A 27541-nucleotide genomic window follows, 5' to 3' on the forward strand; every position below is an offset into this window, starting at 1 on the left:
TCTAATTAAGATAGACATGTCTTTTAAGTTATCAGCAGTAAATGTGAAACTTCGAAGTTTACTGAAGGTCAAATAAGCTCGTGTTATTTGTTAAAATTTGTTAGCAAAGAAATGACTAAACTGATGGGTTAATTGTCTGTCTCAAAGTTTTAATGGATAATTGCTGAAGTAGCTTTCAAAGTCTTTGGTAACCTGAAAGTTTAAAAGTTTTGGTTGGATGACAAATGGAATTAAATTTTAGGTTTTTTCCAGATAGGATAAAATGCTAAGTTGTAGGTTTGTGCTTTTGACTTCTTACTACAAAGAAACTAAGTATTTAAATCTGTTGGTAAACGTGTTTTGCACTTAACTGATTCATAAATTGCCATCTGAAGAATTCTGTTGTAACAGTTCTCAATTGGTTAATACTTAGTCTTCACTAGAGATTAAGGTGTTTCTAAAAATACAAAATTCTGTGAACTGTAAGAATGATGGAAATAAGGGAAACAACTCTGTGGGAAAGTAGATGATATGTAAGAAGGATTTAAGGAATGGGAATACATTTTGTTGAGGGTAAGAGAAGGTAATTTTGTCCTAAATGAGATAGTTGTTTGGAAGGAAATGACTTGGGACAAAACCTGAATGCAAAGGAGAGTTGTAGAAGGTTTGTGAAGGGAAGTCTTAAGGAATTTTAGCTATGGCCAGGATGGACTAAGATTGAAATGAATGGGTTTTAAAGGGACATTGGTATAAGACTGAAATTGTCTCTGTTCAAAAGGACAAAGTTTTCTTAGATTAATTGATCTGCTGTTAAGAAAACATAAATGGTTTTCTCTTTGCCCAGAAAACCCAGTTTCTATGTTTTGTTTTATCACATGTTTAACATCCCTAATTATATTTAGGCATGTGCTTTAAAACTTTATTTAACAAATGTTGACAAGATTTAAGTTGTAAATCTCTTTAATTCAGGCTTTTCCTTGGTATGCTGTTACTCATTAAGTACTGATGAACTAATGATAAACCTTGGGTTACATTTGGTAAAATGCTATAACTATTCTAGAGATTCTATGCATTTCCTAAAGTTTTAATGTTTTGAGAGATCATTGCTTGATATTGTAATTATGGAAATGTTATGTGTCACAGAAATAACCTGATTTCCTTGCCAGCTAAAGTGTAAACTCGTCTCATCAGCTCTAACCATATCCATTCCAAGTTTTTGCCATTTATAATTGTTTTAATTCTCTTGTAAAGTGAGTTTTATCTTAAAGGAGATTCATATAAAGGACTTTCAGGACAAATACAGATATTTGATATACTTGAAAATCCTAAAACTGAAATGGGTAAGAATTTCCAGAACTAACTAAAGGTTGCATTCACCAGATTTAGTAACATGGGACTAAATGAACTAAAAGATTATAGTGTTGTGTCTCTTAATGTTTTGTCTTATTTTATTTTATTTTTTTAAACCTTTTATTTATTTATTTGACAGAGATCACAAGTAGGCAGAGAGGCAGGCGGAGAGAGGAGAGAGGAGGAAACAGGCTCCCTGCTGAGCAGAGAGCCCGATGCGGGGGCTCGATTCCAGAACCCTAGGATCATGACCTGAACTGAAGGCAGAGGCTTTAAGCCACTGAGCCACCCAGGTGCCCCTGTTTTGTCTTATTTTAAACATTGCTGGTTCTCTCTAATGTTTGTTCTTCCAGACTAGGGATACTTTTTCTTAAGTTATCTGTAACAGAGAGATGTAAAAGTATTGATTTGCAAACAAATCAAGGCATTCAACTTTTCTCTCTATCTGAACCCTCTGAAAATCAGGTCTCTGTAAGTATTCTTTCTTCCATGGCAATCAGTCATTTGCATAAGTTCAATAAGAATCTGTTCTCCTGGGCGCCTGGGTGGCTCAGTGGGTTAAGCCGCTGCCTTCGGCTCAGGTCATGATCTCGGAGTCCTGGGATCGAGCCCCGCATCGGGCTCTCTGTTCTCTCGGGGAGCCTGCTTCCTCCTCTCTCTGCCTGCCTCTCTGCCTGCTTGTGATCTCTCTGTCAAATTAAAAAAAAAAAAAAAAAAAATCTTTAAAAAAAAAAAAAAAAAAGAATCTGTTCTCCTTGTTACAGGACAGCAAAACTGGTTATTTTACCAAGGCTTTGACTGGAATGTCATATTTGAAAAGACTCAGATATGACCAGACAGTTTAAAAGAACTAAGGTTGACTTTATGAAACCTGGAGCCATAAAGCCCCTTGGAACTGTTGGCCTGATACCTTGCTTACAGTGTTCCCAGCAACCTCACCAGGTGAGTAAAGAATGTCACTCCTTGGTAGGTGCAGAGCCTCAGGAATAGGAATTCGCCCAAGTCGACATGTATTACAGGCATGTCTGATGGCAAGTACGTGGCTTGGCTTCTGGCCCGGAGAGTCTACTAAAAGTTCAACCTGGAGATTCCTTATAAGAAGTTCCAACAAAGCAGATTCTAAAAGATCTATATGATCACTCACTGTTCTTGCTGAGCTTATGTAAATAATAGGCCAAGTTTGTTAAAACTGGACTTGTTTCTCAAGTGAATTAGTCCTGATTTGGCTATCTCTGAAAATGAGGGTTATTTTAGAGAGAAAAACTATGTTTTAATAACACCTTTATGGATGATAAATTCTAGATTTGATTGTCTTTAAATGTTTGTTTACCTAAGCTAGACAATTTGAGGTAAACTTCAGATAAGTTGCACAATAGCTTCTTTAGTCAATCTTATTATTTTGTGGGGATATTAGCAGAACCCCAAGGCACATGATTAAACAACTGGAAAAATGGGATTGATTCCCCTACAATTGTATAACTTAACTATCACCTTGTGTGTGACTGGAATAATGAAATTGCCTAAAAGCCAGCATAACACACTCCATAGGATTAACTATGGACTTGTGGAGATAATAGATGACTCCACTTTCTTTATGATTGGATTGGATGATGCATGGGGGACTCCCCTTATCTCTTGACAAGTTTTCTCCCACTTGCCAGTCATCCTCTGTATTCAGGATATTGTTAAGGCCGACCACTCAAAGGGCTATTAATGGTTTCATCCCTTAGTCATATTTATCCTAGAAGCCATCTCTGTTGAGGTACAAGCCCTCCTCATAAAAAGAGCCTCAAAGCTCACCATGGAACAGTCCCTGACTGTAATGACTTCACATCAGGTCCAGATTTGTTTTAGAAACCAAAGGCCACCAGTGGATGATGGAGGCCGACTTATTAAATACTGGGCTACACTAACAGATACGCCAGAAATAATACTTAAAACTTGTCAAACTTTAAACCTAGTTCCTTTGTGCCTAAACCTGACCACTGTACTTCTTTCTCTATAGAGCAAAACTGTTCAGAGGTTATTGATCTTGCTTACTCTAGTTGGCCAGATTTAAGATGCCCCTGTTAAAAATACGAATGACAGTTGGTTTACTGATGACAGTAATTTTCATAGAAAGAATAAGAAAAGCTAGGTATGCCATAGTGCTCACTAGCACTTTGCATTGCCAAAGCCTAAAAATAAACATGAACACTGACTCCAAATATGCCTTCCTGGTACTACATGCCCATGGAGCTATTTGGAAGGAAAAGGGATTGCTGTCAAGCCATAACTCCCAGTCAAATATGGGCCTAAGTTACAAAACCCTCTTTATGGCTATACTAAGGATGGTGTATATCAAATCTGGGATACATATTTGTGGCTCACACCCATGATTGGACAGCTCAGTCAAAAGGCAGTTTTCTTCTGCTGGGAACAAAGAATCATACATATGATACTTGGGCAAATAACACACGACATCTAGGATGGCTGTCACTAGAAATGTGTTCCCAAGTAATAGTACTCCAGGCTACTGACTGGTTTGCTACTGATTGGGTAAGGCAACGTGGCATTAGATGGTCAGCTCCAAATGGAACCCACTGGATATGTGGAACTAACATGTGGCCCTGCCTTCCTCCAGGGTGGATAGGTCGCTGTACTTTAGGATTTGCCAGGATTCATGGGCGCATTACTAAAACCATTACCACTCCAGCTAATCTCCCCAATTTAAAACAAAGATGGACATGATCTGTTTTTAAATAGTATGATCACTTAGCATCCATTTTTGTTCCATCTGTGGGACTAGAGGATGTCATGTGGCATGTAGAAGCCCTTAATAAATATACTACAAAGGCACTCAGTGATTCACTAAATAGCCTCTCCCTACTTAATAGAGAAATCTCGCAGATACGCAACGCAGTCCTACCAAATAGGATGGACTTAGATGTCCTGAAAGCAGCACAGGGTGGCACATGCACAGTTATCAAAACAGAATGTGTGTACATCCCAAACTATCACAAAAATGTCACAGGACTAATAAAAGATATGAATGCCCAGATTAAGGCTCTACAAGATCCTTCTCTCTCTCTCTCAGTGAATGGTTAAGTTCCTGGTTTGAAGGAGGACTATGGCCAACAATTAAAAATCTCCTTTTCGGGATTCTCATTCTTATCGCCTTATTAATCTTAATATGTTGCTTTGTTCAATGTTTCTCTAATTTTTAATCCGCCTTGCCCACCTTTCTTTTAAAAAAATTGGGTTGTGCAAATTGTCCTTCTACACTGCCTCAGGCCAAATCCAAAAGAGGGTGGGCTGCTGTGATGAGGGAAGTGTCCGTGATGATGATAGTCTTCAGTAGCAAAGAACAGAAAATTCCAATGTAAATGGATTTAACAAAGGAGGAAATTTATTTAATCCAATAACAAGAAATCCAAGGTCGAACTTCCATGAAAACCACATAATTAGAACCTCAGTTCCATTTCTCTGCAACTCATTGGGCTTAGACTGTGTGTGTTGGTTTTGTCCTCAGGCTGGCCTCAGCATTAAGATAAAGCAACATCCAAAGGGAAGAGTTGTGTTTCTTTGCTTTTTAAGATAAGAAAGATTTCCCCCAAATTTCCAGAATGTCTCTTTCAGGCAATCTTCATTCTCTTCAGATGTCTCTGACATCCTATTGGCAAAAATTATGTCACAAGTCTGTGTCTACACTACTCACTGGATGAAGGAAAAAAAACACTGTGATTGGTCTACACCACTTAGCACTCACCTGTGGGGGCTGGAATAAGTCTAGAATCACTGACGCAAAAGGACACGCTTGGGTACTACTAGAAAAGAAAGGAAGAACTTTAGGCTATTGGGAGTACTTGCTGCAGTTTTGAAAACCAATGTAACTTTCTGCCAAAAGCAACTGTAATCCACGAAGAGCACATTAAAAAAAGATGAGATAGGGGCGCCTGGGTGGTTCAGTGGGTTTAAGCCTCTGCCTTCGGCTCAGGTCATGATCCCAGGGTCCTGGGATCGAGCCCCGCATCGGGCTCTCTGCTCATTAGGGAGCCTGCTTCCCCCTCTCTCTCCGCCTGCCTCTCTGCCTACGTGTGATCTCTGTCTGTCAAATAGATAAATAAAACCTTTAAAAAAAATGAGATGATAATGTTTGGTCATTGTATAATAACGAAACAGTAGAGTGGCAAGCCTTAGGAATAAAGAAATCCAGAGACTGAGGCACGGCCATGTCCTCTATTACAAATTACACATATTCAAAGGCACATAAATCTTTGCCTTTGAGGTAGACTGCCTAAACACCCTAGAAAAGAGAATACTATAGAGTGAAAATATTGGGACTCCTAATTACACATAAATCAGAAGGTATGTAGTGTCTTACATATTTGTTTGAACCAGAGGGACATCTGCAGTATGCCAAAGGACACAAGAAAGGAGAGCGTAGCTTAGAGAATCAAAATACCTGGACAAGTCAAATCAAGAGCAATCTTGGGCCACACGTCCAAGAAAACATTTAGAATGCTTCAGAAACCAGAAAAGCACCTCCCCCAACTCACAATTTTCATTTCTTGTGGACATAGTAGAGGGAATAGGAAACACACATGGACAAACTGTGCTGACTTGCACGTCAGTAGACCTGGCCAATAATGAATTTCATTTTTGTTCACCGTCTGCCAAGTGGGCATGTTCTTCAGTGATGTTGAGCATAGAAGGTTAAGTCTTGACCATCTAAGCTGTCATGGTGGTCTCTCTCCCCTCGCTTGTGGTTGCTTTGGGCAGGAACATGTGACCCAGTTTTGGCCACTGACACATGGGGAAATCTAAGGGAGATCTTCATGAGATACTGGGGCAGTTGATCAACATCTTAGAACAATAGGGGGGCTAGCCTAAGAGAATAAGTTAATGTGTTAAGGATGGCAGAACAGAAAGAAGGAATTTGGTTCATCACAACATTGCTGAACTGGTCAATAAGCCAAAGCCATCCTTGCTTTGGGTTTCTTTGTAGAGGAGACAATAATTAGCCCATTCTTTAAACCAATTTTAGTCAGATTTTTCTAACCAAACAACAGGGGGAAACTAAATAATGGAGATGGAAGCTGAGATGCTAGGAAAGCCTTGATCGAAGACCATGAAGGAGATAAGGTTTCATTTTGCTGAAATCAGATCCCTAGAAAGTAATATGCACATAGTGCTGGGATGAGTAGGTTTTCTTAATCCCAATGATTTATGCTCCTTTTTAAATATAATGACAAGGGGCACCTGAGTGGCTCAGTGGGTTAAAGCCTCTGCCTTCGGCTCGGGTCATGGTCTCGGGGTCCTGGGATCGAGCCCCGCATCCGGCTCTATGCTCGGCGGGGAGCCTGCTTCCTCCTCTCTCTCCACCTTCCTCTCTGCCTACTTGTGATCTCTCTCTCTCTGTGTCAAATAAATAAATAGATGTCTTTAAAAAAAAAATATATATATATATAATGACAAAAAATAAAATATAATGACAGTATCCTGTACAGACTGTGGATGTGTTCATGAAGGTCGCGGGTGAAACCAGGAATAAGAAAGGATGATCTACTGATCTATCTATAAAATGAAAACAGGATAATGTACAGCATGGTGACCATAGTTACTAACACCATATTGTACACCTGAAATTTCCTGTGAGAATAGATGCTCTCACCACACACACACACACAAATTGGTAAGTATGTAAGGTGATGGATGGATGTGTTAACTAACCTACTTGTGTAATCATTTCATAATGTATATGTATATCAAATCATCAAGTTGTACACCTTAAAATTTATTCAGTGTTATTTGTCAATTATATCTCAGTAAAGCTGAGGGGGAAAATGAGAACAGGTTTTAAGGAATCAAACCCAACTGCAGACTGGGAAAATTAAAAATAATGGTCATCAAAATAACACCCAAGAGATGAGCTAGATAGCAGTTTGGACACGGCTGAAGCACAAATTAGTGAGGTGAACGATTCAACTGTAAAGTTCTCCAAGAATACAGGGAGCTCAGGACAGCAGGGGGAGGGACAAAAAATATATATATATGAGAAAAATTTAATACTCATGGAAGATATATCCAGAAACTCCAAAATTCTCCTAATTGGAGTTCCAGAAGGAGAGAGTAGAAAAAACATAAAGATTAAAATGATCATAACAGTAATAGAAGCAAATATCTAAAGCTGAAGTCAGGTCGCCTGGGTGGCTCAGTTTTTTAAGCCCCTGCCTTCGGCTCAGGTAATGATCTCAGGGTCTTGGTATGGAGCCCTACATAGGATTCCCTACTCAGGGGGAAGCCTGCTTCTCACTCTGCCCTTCCTCCCACTCGTGATCGATCTCTCTCTCTCTCTGTCTCTAAAATAAATAAATGAAATCTTTAAAAAAATAAAGTGGAAGACAACCATGTCTTGAATTTGGAATGGACTATACAGTACCAAGTAAAATGAATTAACATAGTAATGATAAACCCACCCCTACTTATATCTTGAAGAAATTTCAGAACACTAGGAACGAAAAAATTGTAAAAAATTTTCAGATACAGAGTAAAAAAAAATAAAATAGAATTGGGGAAATCTGAACAAAAGGAGAAAAAAAATCCCATGAAGTAAGAAGACTCAGAGTTCTCACTGACAACAGTGGATGCCAAAATAAAAAAGTCAAAGTCTAGTAACATTAAATTCTTCAAGTATAAAATTCATTATTGCAAAGCAAGCAAAATAGAGACATTTTTAAATTTGTTAAGATTCAGGTGAATAGGAATCTTTTAAAATAATTACATGAGTTTGTCCTTTAGGAAATGACCAAATAAATGAAAGATAAAGCCAAGAATTTAAAAGACAGGCTGTAAGGAACTATAAGCAGGAAGGACACGTTGAAGCATAGGTGTATGTTAAATATGTATTTATTGTGAAACGAATCAGTAATCTGAAATTAATGGAGCTGTCATGGAGAAAAAAATTCAATACCTGCCAAAGTTCTTGCCTTTGGGGGAAGAAAGGTAAATATATCGATTGTATCTTTTATTTTTTAGCTTTTTATATGAAAAATTACAACCACTCATAAAAAATATTATAACAAACTTCAGTATAGCCACAATCTAGAAGTAATAATTATTCACATTTTGCCATATTTCTGTAGTATTTTAGAACAATTCCCAGATATCACAACTCTTCACCTTTAAATATGTCAGTATACATCTTTATCTAAAAGTGACTTTTTACATAACCACAATACCATTTTGACAGCTAACAAGATAACAGCAATTTCATAGTATCCTTTAATATCCAGTCCATATTCAGATTTTTCTAATTGTCCCCAAAATGTTTTTTTTACAGTTATTTTGCTCAAACCAAACCCACAAATAGCATTTGGTTGATATGTCCCTTAAGTCTTTTTTTAATGCTTGATAGTTCCATAGTTCACTCCAATGCCAAAGAAAAAAAAAGCGGGGGAGGGGGGTTGCACAAAGGAAAAATCCCCAACTTTTTCATGAAACCAGCTTCTGAAAAAAAAACAAGTCAATTGCTAATTAACTTATGGTGAGACCAGATTATACAATGACCCACAACCTGGATTTGTCTCTTCGTAATATTGTTTAACTGGTCTCTAGGCACTGTATCAATAAGAAGTTTGATGTAAAGGTTTGATTACGTTCAAGCTTAGTAGCGTTGTTAGAAGTAATCTAAGTAGCGCTAGGCACTCCACCTTACATCTCATCATGAAGCACATTATGTAAAAATGACCATTTTAAGAGATGTTAAGTTTGATCCGTGGGTTCAGGTGGTAACAGTCAACTGCAAATTTCCTCAACTGCAAATTTCCTTACCCCTTCCCCTTACCTGATACCTTGTACTTTGGTAAAGTTATTCTTGGGTTTAAAGGTGGGGGAGTAGTAAATCAGGAACTACCTAGAAATTAACAAAACAAGAACACTGCCAGAAAAATAAACACAAAAAAATTGGAGATGGAATGAATTTATTTTAAAACAACAGAAATCAAGGAATCAGGACAAAAAGACTTGACCAAGAAACAAACCAAAAATTGTTCTTGGAAAGATCCACAAAATAGAAAAATATTTGGTAAGTCAGGTTGAGAGGAAAAAAGAGAAAGAATGCAAATAATAGGGGATATGTTCAAAATTATAAGTGAAAAATGTGTTCTAGAAAATATGGGTGAAATTCTGAGAAAATAGGAATGACCAGGTTGGCTCCAAAAGAAATTTTTTTTAAAGATTTTATTTATTTATTTGATAGAGATTACAAGTAGAGAGGCAGGCAGAGAGAGAGGAGGAAGCAGGCTCCCTGCTGAGCAGAGAGCCCTATGTGGGGATCCCAGGACCCTGGGATCATGAACTAAGCCAAAGGCAGAGACTTTAACCCACTGAGCCATCCAGGCGCCCCCAAAAGAAATTTTAAAACCCATATAGTCAATATGAGAAAATCATCTAGTAAAATCAGACACAAAAGAAACATGAGTCCATAATGAATGTAATTCACCACATTAACAGATTGAAGGAAGAAAGCATTATGAAAATAATTATAGCCAATTTTGATACACTAATTGTTACATACCTGGGCTATTCTAATTGCTTTAAATATATTAACTAACTTCAATAACTAATTTCAATAAATGCTATAAAAGCACGTGATTAAATTCAATCCCGTTCCTGATTAAAATTGGAAAAAGGAATATATTTTATGGATAAAAAGAAACATCACTATTCTGAGAAAAAAAATAAAGTATTGGCAATCAATAACGAGCATTACATGTGATGGTGACATTAGAACTTTTCATATCAAATGTCAGAAACTCAATTTTAAACAGAAGTGACTTGTTTTTCCACAAGTAACTTGGAAGTTCCAGGAAATTAATCTAGATGGGCAATCCCTGGGTCCAAGGTATCCCTACCTGGGAAACAAAAGATGATTCAATTTGCTCAGGCATCACAGTTTTGAGACAGCAATGTACCCTGGGGCATAGAAACTAAGATTCAGTTTACAAAAAGTTCAAATTCCATACAAATTTGTCAGATACTGACCTTGTGCCATTAGCCCTTGATTTTTGCCTTACTTCGTAACAACTGATTCAGGATAACTGTGAACCTAGAGCAGTCAGGAGAACCTCCTCTTCCCATCCTCTCCCTGCCTTAGTCTTATTTTTTTGTCTCCCCACTTCATCGTCACCCTGAGCCCTGGCTCAGAGTTTGCTTTTGGCTTGAATAAGGTGTTGCCTGAAGAATTTCAGGATCTCTCCCCAGGAGTGCTCCTGAGCTGCGGCATGGGCAGTGGGTTCCCCTCCCCAGAGCAGGGGCGAAGAAAGTTTCATGGTTGGGGAAGCGTAACACAGGGGTGCATAGGGTGGCTCGATGAGATGGCCCGCCCCCGGGTACACCAGCATCCTTCCATTGTTTCTCCCGTGGCTCTGCAGCTGGTGCAGAGCCTGCTCAGCATACTCCCTGCTCTTCAAGCATTCGTCGTTCTCTCCAACAATGAAGAGGATCGAACCCTGGGCCTTTTCGACAGGAAGCACGCTCCGCTGATTCACCTTATCCCGGGGGTCCCCCCTGAAGTGGAGGAGGCGTACAGCCCCGGAGATGTCACACTGCAAGCGCTCCATAAACATGGGGATGGGTGCTATCACCAGATCTTTGTACCTGAGTGGAAATTCGTAGATGGCAGTGGTCCCATTGATACAGACGGTGGCTACCACCTGCTTCAGGAAGCAGGCCATGGCCAGCCCGATCTCTGCACCTTTGCTCACGGAGATCACTCCAATTCCTGGCGTTTGGACCTGAGGCACAAAATGAAGCGAACCCATCACAGGCCATACTTGAAGGAGCTGCCTTGCAGGCCAGTAAGCTAGTGTCATGGAAACAGTCAGACATCCAATATATGGGATGGCAGTCCTAGCGCTGGGGTTTACCAGCTTCTGTGACTGAAAACATTGCCCCCTTGCCTTCTGGAAGCCTTACTGTCTTATTATCCCCATAATATTCTCTACCCTGCAGGATTGTTGTACAGATTTAGTGAAACAATAGAAATAAGAACTCTTCATCAGAGGGAGTGTTCCAGAAAAGCAAAAAGAGTTTAAATTCACCAGCAACATTCAACATCACCTGTAGAAGCAGGTAAAGTTAGGAATCCAATTCTTCTCCCCAGCTAGTTAAAGAGGTTCCTGGGTCCTTTTGAGTATTATGTAGGTGTTGTTCATATTTAAATAGCAATTTACAGGGCCGCCTGGGTGGCTCAGTGGGGTAAGCCGCTGCCTTCAGCTCAGGTCACGATCTCAGGGTCCTGGGATCGAGTCCGGCATCGGGCTCTCTGTTCAGCAGGAACCTGCTTCCCTCTCTCTCTGCCTGCCTCTCTGTCTACTTGTGATCTCTCTCTGTCAAATAAATAAAATCTTTAAAAAATAATAATAATAAATAAATAGCAATTTACAGGTACAGAGGTTTTGAGTATCCACTAATCCAAGAGCTAATCATGAAAGCGCTGGAAGGGTAAAAATGCAAGACTTGGATTCTATAAACAGTTGAATCCTGGCGCCCCATCTAATAGGAAGAGTAGTAAGTCCTACGAAGGGGTCCTTAATTCTGTGAAAGGCTAAGGGACCACAGGGAAGGAAGAAGTTTGGGAGACAAGTAGGGAAAGGAAGAACATTTTGGACAGAGAGGGGCAAACACATGGCAACCTGATAACGTTTAATTTGTTTACAGTTGTATGCCCAGGCCTGTCATCAGTTCACCTAAAAAAAAAAAAAAAGTTATGTTTTGTTTTGCTTTAATTACAGCTTTCTGAGATCCAGTTTTCAAGTTTCTACTTCAATAGGTCTGAGTGGGCCCAAGAATCTCATCCTAAGAGTATATCCCTTCCAGGAAATCCAGTGCGTTTCTACATTTGGGAAGCACTCCTAAGAGGAACAGACTGGGGAGGGAGGGAGGGAGGAGAATCTCATCACAATGGTGGTACCACACAGGGGAGCAGTGAGGAGGGAGCAAACTACAACAGTGAGTGGCAGGGAGGGTGAAGAAGTTGTGACGTAGGGAGAACGATTGGGTAATAGCCCCTGAAGCTCTTTGGGACTGGTTGAGGATATAGGGAAGGGAGAGAGGGAAAAACAGATGGGCACAGATGACAAGGTGGATTTATCAAGAGTTTACTGTGTGTTGGCTCCTCAGCTAAGTGCTTTACACACAAATGGTCTCAGCTTGCCTTTCCAATAAGAGCCCAGAGATCAGGAAGTCTCAGGTCTTGCTTAAGGTTACAATAGTATCAAGGGGCCAAGGTGGGAACTGAATCTCTTCTGATGATACTGAATCTGAATGTTGCCAATTGCCCTTCCTCCTCAGCTAAAGTCACAATTAGTGACATTTGAAATGAAAAAAATTTTTTTTTTTTAACTTGAAAACATTTTATCTGGGATTTAATTCCTTCTAGACAACCCTTTAAAGAGAGCCAAATATGCTTGGAAAAATCACACGTGGGCCCCTGGGTGGCTCAGTGGTTAAGCCTCTGCCTTCGGCTCAGGTCATGATCTCAGGGTCCTGGGATCGAGCTCCGCATCGGGCTCTCTGCTCAGCGGGGAGCCTGCTTCCCCCTGTCTCTCTGCCTGCCTCTCTGCCTACTTGTGATCTCTCTCTGTCAAATAAATAAATAAAATCTTAAAAAAAAAAAAAGAAAAATCACATGTATGTTTGGTGGTGATGACGGCAGTTTTACTGAAGGTGAAGATACTGATAATACTCCAATAGGAGACACGGCCTCGTGTCTCCTAGAGAAGAGTCAAAGTCTCCAGGGAGAGAACGGTATGAGTCATGAAATCAGGATAACCAAAGAGTTTGGAGCAAAGGCACTGCCATAAGGGCTGTCTAGTTTTGACACATGACTTAATTTGAGGGTGCCTTCTTATCTGAAAAACGAAGATGTCAACAGGACTCACATCACGAAGTAATGGTGAGTGCCCAATAAGAGTGCTTTAAAAAAAAAAAGATCTTATTTATTTGACAGAGAGAGACACAGTGAGGGAGGCAACACAGCAGGGGGAGTGGAAAAGGGAGAAGCGGGATGCCTGCTGAGCAGGGAGCCCGATGTGGGGCTCAGTCCCAGGACCCTGGGATCATGACCTGAGCCGAAGGCAGACAGTTAACCAACTGAGCCACCCAGGTGCCCCTTAAGTAAGAGTGATTTTTGAGTATTTAGCATAGAGTCAAACAGAGAGCTGTTTAGTAACTGTTAACCTGGTATGATTGTTTTACCATGACAGGCTGAACCATAAAACATAGCTGATATTCGACCATTTTCAAACTGAAAAATCAGAATTACTACGTTTCAACTTAACAGAATGTCAACCCAGGCACCTGACCACGTGATATTTATTTCTATTATTCTGTTTTTAGTCACCAACACAAACATCAGTATTTTGAGACCTCTTCAAGAGGTCTAGATTATAATTCATCTGATATTTAATTCCTAGAAAAAAAGCTGGATTATGAGACATACTAGTTCAGTCCTTCTCATACCTGAACGTGTATCCGAGTCACCTGGGGATCTTGTTAAAATGCAGATGCTGACCGGGCTGTGTCCTGAGAGTCTGCATTCAAACAGCTCTCTGGTCCTACCAAGGCCTCTGGATCGTGGACCACATTTTGCACGGTACAGCAATACTTGACAGAGTTCTAAAATGATCCTTCCTTTCTAGATTCCTTCTGTGGCTTTGGGCTTTGCACACTTACTTGGGGCTCAGTTCTGCCCCTAGATCTGATACTAATTGATGAGCTAATTCAGCTAATCAGATGGTGTGGCCACATCCATTCTGCTGATAATTCTGCTCTCCTTCTGTGGCCCAGCTCTGAAACTGAACTTCTGCGCATTCTGAGTCTCAGGACTCTTGAGGGGGACTTAACTTCAGCATTGCCCATGTAGAGACAATCACTGAAGTCTGAAACCATGTCAAGCCGGAGAATTCATCATTTGAGATCAGCAGCTGATAAAAATTGAAGAGTTACTGATGAATAAGTCATGTAAGGAGTCTTGGCTTTTTTTTTTTTCCATTGAAGATAACCATAACACACCCATCGTTTACTGTCCTCTGTGCCAGTAAGCTGATCAGCAACCCAGCAATCCCACAAGGTCAACAACATCATCCCCATTTCAAGGGCAAACAGTGCTATGCCCAAATCGAAACAGATTGGTAAAATAGGCAAAACAGACATTTCTGATTTTGGTGGGGGGCGGCTATAATGTTGTAAGCTAGAATGAAAAAGTATTCGTAATTACCTTGGATGAGCTAGTAGCAAGTTAGCAGCTTCCTCAAAATATTCCAGGTCGATCTCCTGCAGTAACTTGGGCAGATCTTCGTAGGCAAAATACGCTAATGCCAACACAGCAAAGCCGTGCGCAGCCAAAAGACTAGCCCGAAATTCAACCAGACCCCCTCGAGCCCCAAACAAATCAATGACTCCTGGGAAAGGCCCTTCCCCTGAAAGCAACAAAAAGAAAAGAGAATGGAATCAAAAAGAGTGGAAAGAGGTTCAAGTGGCTAAGAGGGGGAGTACAAGATGAGAGAATAAATTCCACTTTCACACACACACACACACACACACACACACACACACACACACACACACACAATGGCATGTTGGTTTTAAACTACTGTGGGAAATACTAGTTCTCCAAGAATGTGATGCCATTTGTTAGTGTTTTTATATTCATCAACAACATTTCCTGTATCAACAAAGATTAGTCTTACCTGGAGGCAGAAAAAGGGCTCCCCGCACCCGACCTTCTCGGACCTGCACCCGCTGTACCCCAGGGGCCGAAAACCAGCGCTGGACCACCTGGCTGGCCATGGGCTCTTCTGTGCTGAAATCTTGAAGACTAACTGTGTCATAGAGGTTCAGAGTGACCAAAAAGGGGCTGTTCATCACATCTTGCTTAAACAGCCTCCTGAAAGCCTTCTGACACTTCAGAGACCAGAAGAGGCCCATCGGGTGGACCCCCACGTAGTCGCCTCCAAATGCAGGAGCCTCCATTAGGTCCAGCTCACCAACCTCATTCGCCTTGTAGAAGGCTTTGGACCGGAACACATTCCCCTTCTCATCCTTCAGAGATGCTGTTAGGGTCACCAGCTGCAACGGGGGCAGGCCAGTCACTCGGATATGCACTGGCTCATCTGCAAGGGCACTTGCTGGGGTGGCTGTCAGCTGGAACATTGGCAAATTGCAAAGGGACAGAGTGGTATTCCCTGCCCTGGAGGGTGAGAGGAGACTTGGAGTTGGAGACCTAAATCCCAGGAGAAAGATTGAGATAAGGCTTGCGTTAGGTCTCGCCAAGCTCTGCTTCAAGAGACCTCATGCAAAATATACAAAACGTTCAGAGGAAGGAAACGAAGACGTGCAAGAAAACTCATTATTCTCATTTTACATATGAGGAAACAGGTTGAGTGACATGCTCAAAGCCTCATGAATAATTAGCAGTAGAACTGGAAATTCAAGCTAAGGCTGATACCGCAGCCTCCTGTCTTCTCCGTTGTAACACTATAGAAAACCTTCATTTCATGGTTGGGGTAAGTTGAGCTTTAATTCTTCAGTTGAGATAATACCCATTTGACCTACTTCACGGGGTGTATTTTAGGATCTGAGGAGGTAATGCATGGAAAAGCCCTTACAGGAAGGATCAGTATTGCTTTTTAAGCCCCACACCTACCTGGGGTTGAGTTACAGGAACAAGAAATATACTATGGTGTTGTTTGTCTCTAATCCCTCCCTGTCGTTATAAGATCAACTTCCAGCTCTTTTTTTCTGTATTCCCATTATTTATTCCTTTTAAGGGAAAATAGAACTCTATGATGTTTTGGGGGGGGGTGAAGATTTCGTTTATTTATTTGACAAAGAGAAACAGCGGGGATGAGAACACAATCAGGGGGAGTAGGAGAGGGAGAAGCAGGCTTCCAGCCGAGGAGGGAGCCTGATGCAGGGCTTGATCCCAGGACCCTGCGATTATGAGCCAAGCGGAAGACAGACGCTTAATGACTGAGCCACCCAGGTGCCCCAAAACTCCATGATCTTGTCTCTGCTTTTACGCCTTTCTGATGGACTGATAAATGTCAAAATGTCATCAGTGGTAGAGACTGTAATAGACATTGGGCCAGCTATTTTGTGCTCTGCTCCATTAATGAGCAAAATTTGGGCTATTTCCTCCTTCCTTACATCCTGTCTCCTTTCCTTTCTTCTCTCTCTCCTCCCTTTCCTCCTTTCTTCCATACCTCATGCTCACCCCCGCCCCAGAAAAAGAACCTATTTATAGATAACAGATGCAGAGTAAAATAGAACTGGGAAAACATGAACCAAATCAGGCATTGGTCAAAGAAAACCTAGAGCATGAAAAGTAAAGTAAAGTAAGGACCTATTTATATTATATTATATATATTATATATAATATATATAATATATATTATATATTTTATATTAATATATATATTATATATTTTATATTATTTTTATATTTCTATTTTAGCCAGAGGCTTCCATTGAAGTTAAACAATAACTTTGTTGTTTAACCCTTAAACTGTCCCTGCTCCCCTTCCCCCAAGGGACTTAAAAACAAGTCCTGGAAACCAGCTCCAGGTGTGGAGGCCAAGGAAAACAAGGCTGTACCCACCTTGAGTCTAGCCCTGAGATAAGTACAGCCATCTTGGCAAAGCAAAAGCCGGCACCTTGCACTGTAAGAGTGGGTTAGCATAAGAATGGCCATCCTGAAGGCCGGGAAGCCATTCTACTGAGCGTCCCTAACCAGCCCACGCTGCGCACGTGACTTGAGTTAAGAGAAAGTAACTAAAACCTGAGAAACCACTTAATCATCTACCACCAGGGCGGTTAGGCAATGGCGCCACAGGGACCAGATGTTAAAGAAAACAAAGAGTTAACTTGCAGAGATCACAATCATGCAAGACGGGGGTCTCCCTTGGTTTGCAAATGTCCTGGTGATTTACAACAAAAAGGGCTATCTCTTCTATGGCCCAATTTCCAGAGACTAGTGGCTCAGTTTCTCAAGGCCTAAGGTCGCCCTCCCCACCATAAACTGAGGGAGGCTGAGGCAGAAGGAAATGTAAATAAAGTTAAATTTCTTCTAAACCTAAATCTCACTTAACCGCCAGGATGGCGCCAGGGTGATGCCGGCGTGGCAAAAGGTTAAACAAAGTCAAACTGTCAAAGTGGGGCACAAGATATGTGTGTAGCTATGGGAAAGTGCCTTGAAATGCTATATAAACCCTTGGCTTTGAGTGCTCGGGGTCCTTGTTGAAACCAACGCGCCGGGCAGATACTTGGACCCCAGCGAGCTGGAGATAACCTCGCTGTGTGACTTGCATTATCGAGAGTGTTCTCTGTCTAATTGAGGGGTGGTCGACTCTGTACCCTAACATTTGGAGGTTCCACCGAGATCTTAACACCCTCCTCAGGGAGACAGATGACCCCCGATACCAAGGTTTACATAGAAGCCACGGCAGGAGTTTTGGCCACCCCCAATAGGGAGGTCTGAAACAGGTCCTCGACCAGAGAGGCTGAAACAGGCCTCCGAAGAGGAGTCGCGGGAGACGTCCCTGACTAAGAGGTGCCCCGACGACGTCCGCAATGGACGCCGTTTGGAGGTCGAGGTAGGGATCCTGAGTGTTGTGTGAGTGGGACGGCGCCTGTGGATGTGGTGTGGCAAACCGGCCGGTGGGTGTTAGCAAACTCGGTTTGGATTTGTGTGTTTGTTGGCTTTGTGTCCCTTGTCTTTTCCTGGCTTCTTTTTGGTAACAACGCTATAGCCGTCTGGCCCTGCCTGGAAGCTCGGCTGCTGTTGCGGTCGGGGCTTAGCTTCCTTCCAGTTTTGTCTTCGTGGCCGCGCCGGATCGTTTGTCCTTGTGAGTGTGTTCTAGTTAATTGTTATAAGTGTATTTGTCTTGCTGTGGACTGAGGACGTGATGGGACAGACGCAGATGACCCCTCTGTCTCTGATGATTGACCACTTCTAGGACGTTAGGGAAAGGGCCCATAACCTGAGCACTGACGTACGAAAGGGAAAGTTTTGGACTTTCTGCATGTCTGAAAGGCCATCCTTTAATGTTGGATGGCCCCGGGAGGGCCTCTGGGTTTGCGGTTGTCTTTGTCCTGTCTCTTTGTAATCTGTTGTGGTGTTTGTTATGTTTGGAGGAATGCGGCAAGCAGAGAGTAAGGAGACTCTGACTTCCATCTCTCTGTTCCTCCTAAATAGACGTGGGGCTTCTCCCTCACTCATTTCGTGTGTTTAAGGCTATAACTGGAGCCAACTGGGGTTGGTCTAACTCGAGACAGAAACATAAGGAATATTCCCAAGCAGCTGCTGAAACAACTTTGTTTCGGGGACATTCCTTGCCCTCTCTGGCCCGACGGAGACTGCCTAGCCCCTCCCTGCCTTGCTGGCGGGAAAGCATGGCGTCTGCTCCTCTGTTGGAGCTGATGAGCTCTAAAACCGGGAATCCTTTCTCTGCCTCCTAGCAGCACTTTGTTCTTCTGTCTCCCCCTTTTGTTTCCGCACCAACGTGCGTGGGGCCTGCATGACTGGCCTCTAGACCATCCTGGGTGCTCTCTGCACCACGGCTCCTTCTCTCTTCACTGTCAAGGAGCAAGAAGAGCAGGCCCTGGACCTAACACCCCCCACTCCAGATCCTCCCACCCGTGTCTCAGATAAACATTCAAAGTGGAGTGGGCCCAGGTAGAACGTAAATCAGCATTTGAACTAAGTTAAGTTTGTCGGGTTAATTAGGATGTCTTTTGAGTTATCAGTAGTAAATGTGAAATTTCAAAGTTTACTGAAGGTCAAATAAGTTCATGTTACTTGTTAAAATCTGTTGAAATCTGTTAGCAAAGAGATGACTAAACTGATGGTTAATTGTCTGTCTCAAAGTTTTAATGGGTGATTATTAAAGTAGCTTTCAAAGTCTTTGGTAACCTGAAACTTTAAAGTTTTGCTTGGATGACAAATGGAATTAAATTATGGACATCTAGGTCTTAACCAAATGGGATAAAATGCTAGAGCGCTGGTTGCTGGAACTAGGTTTGTGCTTTTGAAATCAGTTGGTAAACATGTTTTGTGCTTAACTGATTGACAAATTTGCCATCTAAAGAATTCTGTTTTAATTGTTTACAATTAGTTAATACTTAGCCGTCACTAGAGGTTAAGGTATTTCTAAGAGTACAAAATTCTGTTAAGTGTAACTAAGACTGATGGAAATGAGAAAAGCAACTCTGTATGTAAAAAGAGAGAAAAACACTGTCAGAGCCAGACCCACTCGTAAAGAATGGAAGGGGAGACTGATCGCCTCCCATTAGCCAGGGATATCCAAAAGGGAGGGTGTCCAACCTGTTTGAATCTGAAGAGTGCCTGACTGTGTGAATGTGTCTGTATGGCTCCACCGCTTCGGCTACGGAGTCTGAGTGGCTGCACACTGAGTCTCGAGGGGCATCATATGGCATAATGGTCATCTACTCCATGGAGTAGCCTGGTCCGGGCTACTGACTGATTGCTTGTTACAATATTCTTCTTATACTGCCTCTATTTTATGCCTTTCTTACTCTGTCCACACTTTTCAATGCTTACAAATAATAGCCAAGTGTCGTTCCGCAGCGGAGTTGTGCTGTGTAAGAATTCATTTTTCGGAATGCAGATTTCCCTCTCATTTTCCCTTATACCAGGAGGGTTTGTTTACTCCCTTAACTCATTTCTCAAAGTGTAAAGGGAGATTGGGGTAGGTAATTCAAGAAGGAGGGGCAGACATGATCAGCCTACCACCCTCCTCCCCATGCAATAGAATGCTCACTAACCATCAAGAACCCCCTCTGGGGGCGCCTGAGTGGCTCAGTGGGTTAAAGCCCCTGCCTTCGGCTCAGGTCATGACCTCAGGGTCCTGGGATGGAGCCCCACGTCGGGCTCTCTGCTCAGCGGGGAGCCTGCTTCCTCCTGTCTCTCTCTCTCTCTCTGCCTACTCGTCAAATAAATAAATAAATAAAATAATTAAAAAAAAAAAAAAAGAACCCCTTCTGTCTTGTACCCAAAACTGAAAATGAACATGACCCTTTTGCACATGGCCCTCATGGGATGAAAAACTTGTAAGGAAATCACTAATGAGACCACTCAATCACTATCCGTCATGACGTGTATCATAACCACATAACCACATACCATAACCATAACGCTTGAAGTTCAAAAACAGTTTCTTTTTTTCTTAGTTAAGAATCCTAGTGGAGGGGCGCCTGGGTGGCTCAGTGGGTTAAAGCCTCTGTCTTCAGCTCAGGTCATGGTCCCAGAGTCCTGGGATGGAGCCCCACATCGGACTCTGCTTGGCAGGGAGCCTGCTTCCTTCTCTCTCCTCTCTCTCTGCCTGCCTCTCTGCCTACTTGTGATCTCTGTCAAATAAATAAATAAAATCTTAAAAAAAAAAACATATCCGATGGTCCAATAGGCTGATTTTTGAAGATAAATTGAAAGTGGAAGAAGAGGACTGAAGGACTGGAGACATGCCTCATGAGATCAGAAATAGAGAATTACCGTCTTCTGAGTCAATTCACAAGAGATGATTTGCTGTCAAGTCTGTCTAGACAATGAAGCTACTAACCGATGGGATTTATACTAGCTGGTGGTATAAGTTGTCCTGTTTCATGAGCATCTTTAACAAATAATTTTAAAATGCAGCAACAGCTCCAGGAAAATTGAAAAGGCAATCATACACCACAATCATCCGACAAGGAAAGGGCCTGGTTCTTTTAAGGGACTACTGAAATTCTATCCTCTCCTTGGTCCCATTTTTTTTCTCTAACAGAAAAAATGTACTGGGCACTTACTAAAAGCTAGCCACTGGGTAATATTAATTCCGATAATAAAGCCTTTCCACTTTTCAAGGTCCTTTCATGGTCATTATAAGTCAGGAGATTGAGCCCACGTGACTTAGCCAAGTTTGTCTGTGTTAACGGTACAAAAAGAATTTTAACCCATGTCATCTGACCCTTCATTTAAATCTTATTTATGGGGCGCCTGGGTGGCTCAGTGGCCAGGGAGCCTGTTTCCTCCTCTCTCTCTGCCTGCCTCTCTGACTACTTGTGATCTCTGCCTGTCAAATAAATAAATAAAATCTTTAGAAATAAAAAATCTTATTTATTTTCCCTAAATGACAGTAAGAATGTGAACATGCATTTTTTTTTTTCCTGGCCTCTCCCACCCTTGTTTCTTTTTCACTACGTTCTTGTCTTTAGTTTCTTCTTTTCCTTTCCCTGACTCTGAAGCTTTTAATGACAGATACAGCCTGATGCATAGTATAGCAGGACTGATAATGGAATAGTAGGGTTGAATTTAATGGTCCACAAACCCACATGTACACAAAATGGAATGTTTTCCTATTATCCTAGCTTCAGTGTAATTTCTCTTTTCAGTCCTTGTTCCTCCAGGTGGCAGAGATACACGCACAGAATTCAGAGCACTCTGCTTTTTCTTGCAGTCCAAGTAAGTCCCAGTGACTTGTACAGTGCTAAAAGACTTGGCCGGAACACCATGCTCCTATATTTTTATGCATTCTTCCAAACCCATTTTGCAATGTATGCCAGGGGTCCAAATTCAGATACCTGGATGGGTGGGTAATATAAGTTTGCAGGGAAAGGTCAGAAAGAATGCAATATAAGATGGTAATGAAATAAAGATCTGCCCAGTCTAAAGGCATTCAGATGTATTCTCCTAAAAACAAAACAACACAAAATAACACAGAAACCCCAAGGTGGATACCAAACAAACCGCACCTATTTGTGACTTTGGGAATTTACATCCTCCTATTAGGGTTTTTGTAACTCAAAAAAATACTTTCCTGGCCTTTGTTTTTGTGTCATTCTTTCCTGAAGCTCGGAGGGCCAACTGACCTCTCTTGGGTAGAAGGACAAGGTGAAATGGAAATACCAAAATATGGTGGTGGGAAGTGGGAAGTAAGGACTCGTACAATATTATTTCCACTGGTGTATGGCAAGTTAGCCCTGCCCCCAATATCCAAAGCCCTCCAACTGTCTCCTTATTACCTCTTAACCACGCTTAATGTTCGTGACTTTTTTCTGCTTTCCCTGTATTCTAATTCTGTTGTCTTATTCTCAACTAGATCCCAACTAATCCATATACTGTGATAGGAATTAATACCTTTGTTAATAAGGCTTTTGGCTCTCAAAACCAGTCTGTCACAGATTTTCTAGAATAAGTCATAAGAAACCTTAAAGCTTATCCTATCCAATGCTGTATTGTCAACATCGATAAAGCGCCTACTGTATACAGTAACGACTTTCTGTCCTCTGGGCTCTCCACAATGCCACTCAGAGCACATAATATGTTACTGAAATGTGCACTAGAGCCATTTATGCTGTGTTTTTGCTTTCCCCTTTGTGTTTGGTGCCCTTTATAATAATCGGATTCAAGCAAAACCTTTTCCAACTAACCCCAGCCTACTTACTAGTCCAACCAACCATCTCATAACACGTAGCATATGATGTTATAAAAATCTGCTTCTTTATCTCCCTCCCTTTTTGCTCTAGCAATGTAGTAGCCTCTAGCCACCTACAGCTAATGAAATTTCAGTTTATTAAAAACAAATAAAATTTTAATTCCCTGGTCACAATAACCACATTTTAATTGTTCAATAGCCACACATGAGTAGTGGCTACTACACTGGGCAATTCTGATAGAGAATATTTCCATCATCCTAGAATATTCTATTGAACAGCACTCGCCTGGATTGTTAATTATTCCTTGGGGGCAATAATTACACCTTGCTTGACACTCTATTCCTCAGTTTCTAGAATAGCATCAGGCAAGTAGTGATGCTCAGTAAGTATTAGAGTAATTAAATGAAAGAATAAATGATAAGTGGAAAGGTTTAAAAAAAAAAAAAGAATAGCATTTCTCAGAGAGTACAAAGAAGAAAGAACAGAGGCCCAGCTGAATTCTCAGAGGCTACTTCTGAAGATGTGAGACTCTTCCATATCCGATGGAATAAAGTCTCCAGGCTTCTTCCCATCTCTGCAGCAGAAGCCTAAACACTGAACCTCGCTGAGTGTCCATGAAACTGAGGCCACAAAGCAGCCAGAGAGCGAGAAACAAGCTACCCCACACAGGATTAGCCTTCCAGTGGTTGCAGAGAGAGCCCTTGGCAATGTAGGAGCCTCTTGGGCTGAAAGCCGAAAGCCCTGCTGTGGAGCAGACTCCGGACTCCCAGGCTGAAGGGTATCAAAGTTACATATGCCACTGGGCGACCTTGACTCTTCTGGAGAAAACACAGCCAGGAGCTGCTAAGAAGCTAGTGCCCCGAGTGGTAGGAAACAAAGAATAAAAGAAAGCAAAAAGTCACCAGTAGAAGTTAAACTTCCTAATCAAGAAACAAAAGTCCATTCCCTTTAGGGGCTTTTCTTCCCTCATCACAGGTATTTCCTCCCCCTCCTCCCAAGCCGTAAGTCCCAGAGAAAAATTTCTTGAGTCAAGAAACCATCTCTCCGTAAGTTCACATGAGTAGGAGGACCCTGACTGTGCAGCCACAGTCAGTCTCTAAACGACCTCTTGTTAAGTGGATGCTTCTAACATAGATCTGCGTGGCCAAGCCGTTGGCCACCCGCCCCTACCCCACCCCACCCCCGGGGTGCAGAAGGACATTGCAGTCCCCCAGAGAGCTGTGCTCGCCATGGAGATGAGGAAGGCACACAGCTGAATGAAAGCCGCCTTCCTGGGTGCCCAGCCAAAACACTGAGCAGTTCCCGACCAGGCCAGGCCGTGACAGCCCGACTCCCCCACACTCACCCTGAATTCAGCTGCTGGGAGCAGTCTGGAGTAGGACGGCTTGCTGGGCCCACTAGAGACCTGGAAGCTTCCCCAGCCTATTCTTCCAACTGAGCTAGCCTACTCTCCCTCACAAAACTGTCAGCGTCTCCTTCCTCTTACGTACGTCCCCAGTGATGGGACTGTGGACCCTGCTGTGACGGTGTCAGAGCAGACTCTCAGGCTGACCGCTGTACCTCTCAGTCCAAGTGTTTCACAACGCAATCTCAGGTTTCATCACAGGGCTCTGATTTCTAAGCACTTCCCTGACTCCTCCTCCCCACCGCTGGCTCTGGTCTCCTTGGGGATTTCCTCCTCTGAGTCCGTGGTCTCTTAGGCAACTAACTGCCTTTTTGACAGTGTCTAACACGGTAAGTCCCAAACGTCTGACGTAGTAAGTCCGCACCAGGAGATTCTAACCGGAATAAGGTCCTGGGGTCTGTATGTTCAACAGGGGATTGCTAAGGCATAGCTGGGTTTTGAACTGCTCTTCCAAGGGATAGCGGAAGCCCTTCTCACGCAAAAACGCCTCCCCGAGACCAGAACCTCTGAAACCTGCCCCACTGTTAATGTCCTCAGTCCAAGTCCATGGTCAAAATGCAGGAATGATCAGGTTTACAGATTGTTGACTGCGCCTCCAGGTGGTGACTTGCTTGGGGGAGGGCACTGTGTCTTTTCATTTATGTACCTTTTGTAGCCAGTGAGGTGTAGCTGGGAGACCACTGGTCCCTAGAATCAGAGATACCTAGATTGGAACCTGGACTGTTTAACTGGCCATGTGATCTGACCTCAGGCAGATTGCTTTACTTCCCTTGGGCTTTGATTTCTTCTTCTTCTTCTTCTTTTTAAGATTTTACTTATTTATTTGGCAGAGAGAGACACAGCAAGAAAGGGAACACAAGCAGGGGACGTGGAAGAGGAAGAAGCAAGCCTCCCTTGGAGCAGGAAGTCTGATGCAGGGCTTGATCCCAGAACCCCGGGATCATGACCTGAGCTGAAGGCAGATGCCTAACAACTGAGCCACCCAGATGCCCCTGTGCTTTGACTTCTTAAATAAGAGTAATATATAAATGTACTGAAAGTGAAATATTAGCCTGGGAGGGGGGGGAGGGCTGATCTTGGAAGTCACAGGCAGATTGGAAGTACTGAGGAAAGAGAATGGTGTCTCAGCACACAGCTCTCATAGCAGGTGAGAGGTACCTTGGCAGGATAGCAAGACTCCCAGCTGAGGGACTAATTCTCAAGATCAGGTCCCAGGGTGGGATCAGTGTCATTTTTACGAAGATTCTAAGAGCACTGCAGGAAAGGGTGGGCAAGACAGGATGGTATGGCACCCAGGTAATAAAGTGGGGGCAGGTCAGGCTGGCAAAGAGCCAGATCTTTTCCACTCCACTTGCCCAGAACAGAAAACATCGGGGAACCTAGCTGTCCATGGACCCCTAAAGGCTGTAGCATATGAGGAGTGGGGACACCGGGCAGTGAAGTGATGACTGCGTACAGAAGAGACTTTGGGAGTTATCAATAGCAGGCATGAACCATGCAGAAAGGACTGAGGTCCTCTCGGGCAGAAGGATATCTACCTGCAGTCTGCCTTCAGAACCACGACTGCGACATCAATTCTTCTGGCCTTCTGGCCTGTCCTGAAGGTTTGAGCCCCTGCGATCACATAAGCCAATTCCTTAAAGTCAATCAATCTCTCTCCCTCTCTCTCCATGCACACCTTCTTAAGGTATATTTACTGGGCCTGAGAATGTAACCGACATAAGACAGATTAAGAGGTGAGAAGTACATAAAAGTTTTTAATGTAAGTTTCATGTGGCACAGGAGCCCTCATGAGGAATGAGACCCAAAGAAAAGCAAATACTTGGTTTTATATTAGCTTGAACAAAGAGAGAGACCATTGTGGAAAAGTAACTATGTGGGCAGTCAAAAGGAGGATAATCATTCGAACAAGGTCTATTTGTATAGAATTCTCTCAATCTCAACTTCTGTCTTTGGTGGTAAGAATTTTACTTTCCGGGGCGCCTGGGTGGCTCAGTGGGTTAAGCCGCTGCCTTCGGCTCAGGTCATGATCTCAGGGTCCTGGGATCGAGTCCCACATTGGGCTCTTTGCTCAGCGGGGAGCCTGCTTCCCTCTCTCCCTCTCTGCCTGCCTCTTTGTCTACTTGTGATCTCTCTCTCTGTCAAATAAATAAATAAAATCTAAAAAAAAAAAAAAAGAATTTTACTTTCCTTCTGGTGGAGGGAGGACACCTTCCATCTGGGAGTTGTATCTCCTGCTTTCAGGAGGGAAAAAGGAAGGGTCGGAGGGCCCCTTCTTGTATCTGCCTTTTTAACTGCTTATTTTTGTTCAAGAGGCATATTTTGGGGTGATGTATTCTGGTTGCCTTCAAAGGAGAGAGAAGAAAAGCATGAAAATTAGTGCCTACGGAATGAAGACTATTCTAATGGGGGTAAAGTCATGAGTGCACTTGGGGTTCACTGGGCTTCCACACGGCTGCAACACAATCCGTGGAAAACTGACTCCTTCTCAACGGTAGACCCAGCCGTGTCCCTGATTATCTTTACAAGACCAGTGCTCTAACCCCTGAGCTATGGAGCCTTCCCCTTCCCTGATTATCTTTAGAAGCTAAAAAATTTCTCCCTAGTAAGAGTAAATATAGAACTTGTCGTGTCCCTAGCTCTCCTAAGCCAAAAACAACCAAAACAATGTGTTAATGTATACACCCAAATTTATTTCAAATTTCCAGAGACTAGAGATTAACAGGCCATTGGGGAAAATCTCAACACAGTGTAACAGAGAAAATTTAGGTCTGAGTCCCTGGGTTCTGATTCTAGCCCCGCTATTAATTCATCATGTGAGTTTCTCTGCACCTCTACTACTCAGTATGAGAAGGCTGACATAGATCAGTACCCCCCCAAAAAAGCCTGTCATTAAGTAGCACTTTATGATTAGCTATATCTGTGTCCTCTGGCCTATTTCTTGTAAGGCAAAGATGATCTTTACAAATGCCTCTCTGACAGCAGTGATGTTCTTAGTAATTGCTTTATTCTTCCTCAGAAGCTTTATTCCATTAAGTCTGGGTCCTGGGGCTTGTATTTCAGAAGAGAAGTTCTGCCTCGAGGGAAGGTCTGGGCCTTGACCAAGGTGGGAATGGATTGTGAGAAGCTAGGGGAAAAAAAAAGAGGAAGAAGAAGAAAAAGAAAAGAAAAGAAAGAAACTGGAATCTATAGTAGAAGGTTTTGTCCTGCTTCCGGTTTAGAGTTCTGGAAAGCAGAGTGAAACAGGACATCGTGTGCGTGGGCAAAAGGAGATCGCGCATGCAAGTCTCCTTTTGCACTCCTGGCATGTGAAAGAGTTCAGCAAGCTCCCAG

The 27541-nt window shown here is 42.5% G+C and overlaps 1 protein-coding gene and 1 long non-coding RNA gene across 2 annotated transcripts; one reads left to right on the forward strand and one right to left on the reverse strand.

Annotated features, from left to right (window-relative positions):
- Positions 1–8199: 8199 nt before the first annotated feature.
- On the reverse strand, positions 8200–21717 carry LOC125082990 (acyl-coenzyme A amino acid N-acyltransferase 2-like). The gene is made up of 5 exons (XM_047698894.1): positions 21700–21717; positions 15063–15562; positions 14591–14792; positions 13001–13085; positions 8200–11105 (listed from the first exon to the last, which is right to left on the reverse strand). Coding segments are annotated over exons 1-5 (1383 nt in total). The 5' UTR covers positions 21702–21717; the 3' UTR covers positions 8200–10511.
- Positions 21718–25160: 3443 nt separating this feature from the next.
- LOC125083320 (uncharacterized) lies at positions 25161–27340 on the forward strand. Its single transcript, XR_007122237.1, has 2 exons — positions 25161–25225; positions 27272–27340. It is a non-coding gene; the product is annotated as an uncharacterized LOC125083320 (long non-coding RNA).
- The last annotated feature ends 201 nt before the right edge of the window (positions 27341–27541 follow it).

This window comes from Lutra lutra, chromosome 13 (genome assembly GCF_902655055.1).
Source record: "Lutra lutra chromosome 13, mLutLut1.2, whole genome shotgun sequence".
In the NCBI taxonomy this organism is placed as follows: domain Eukaryota; kingdom Metazoa; phylum Chordata; class Mammalia; order Carnivora; family Mustelidae; genus Lutra; species Lutra lutra.

Excerpts from the sequence above, each read along its gene's own strand:
- LOC125082990 (XM_047698894.1), bottom strand. Across the intron at positions 13,086-14,590 it reads TTGCTACTAGCTCATCCAAG|GAGACACGAGGCCGTGTCTC; the intron begins GTAATTACGAAT and ends ACTCTTCTCTAG. Across the intron at positions 11,106-13,000 it reads CATCACCACCAAACATACAT|GTCCAAACGCCAGGAATTGG; the intron begins GTGATTTTTCTT and ends TTTGTGCCTCAG.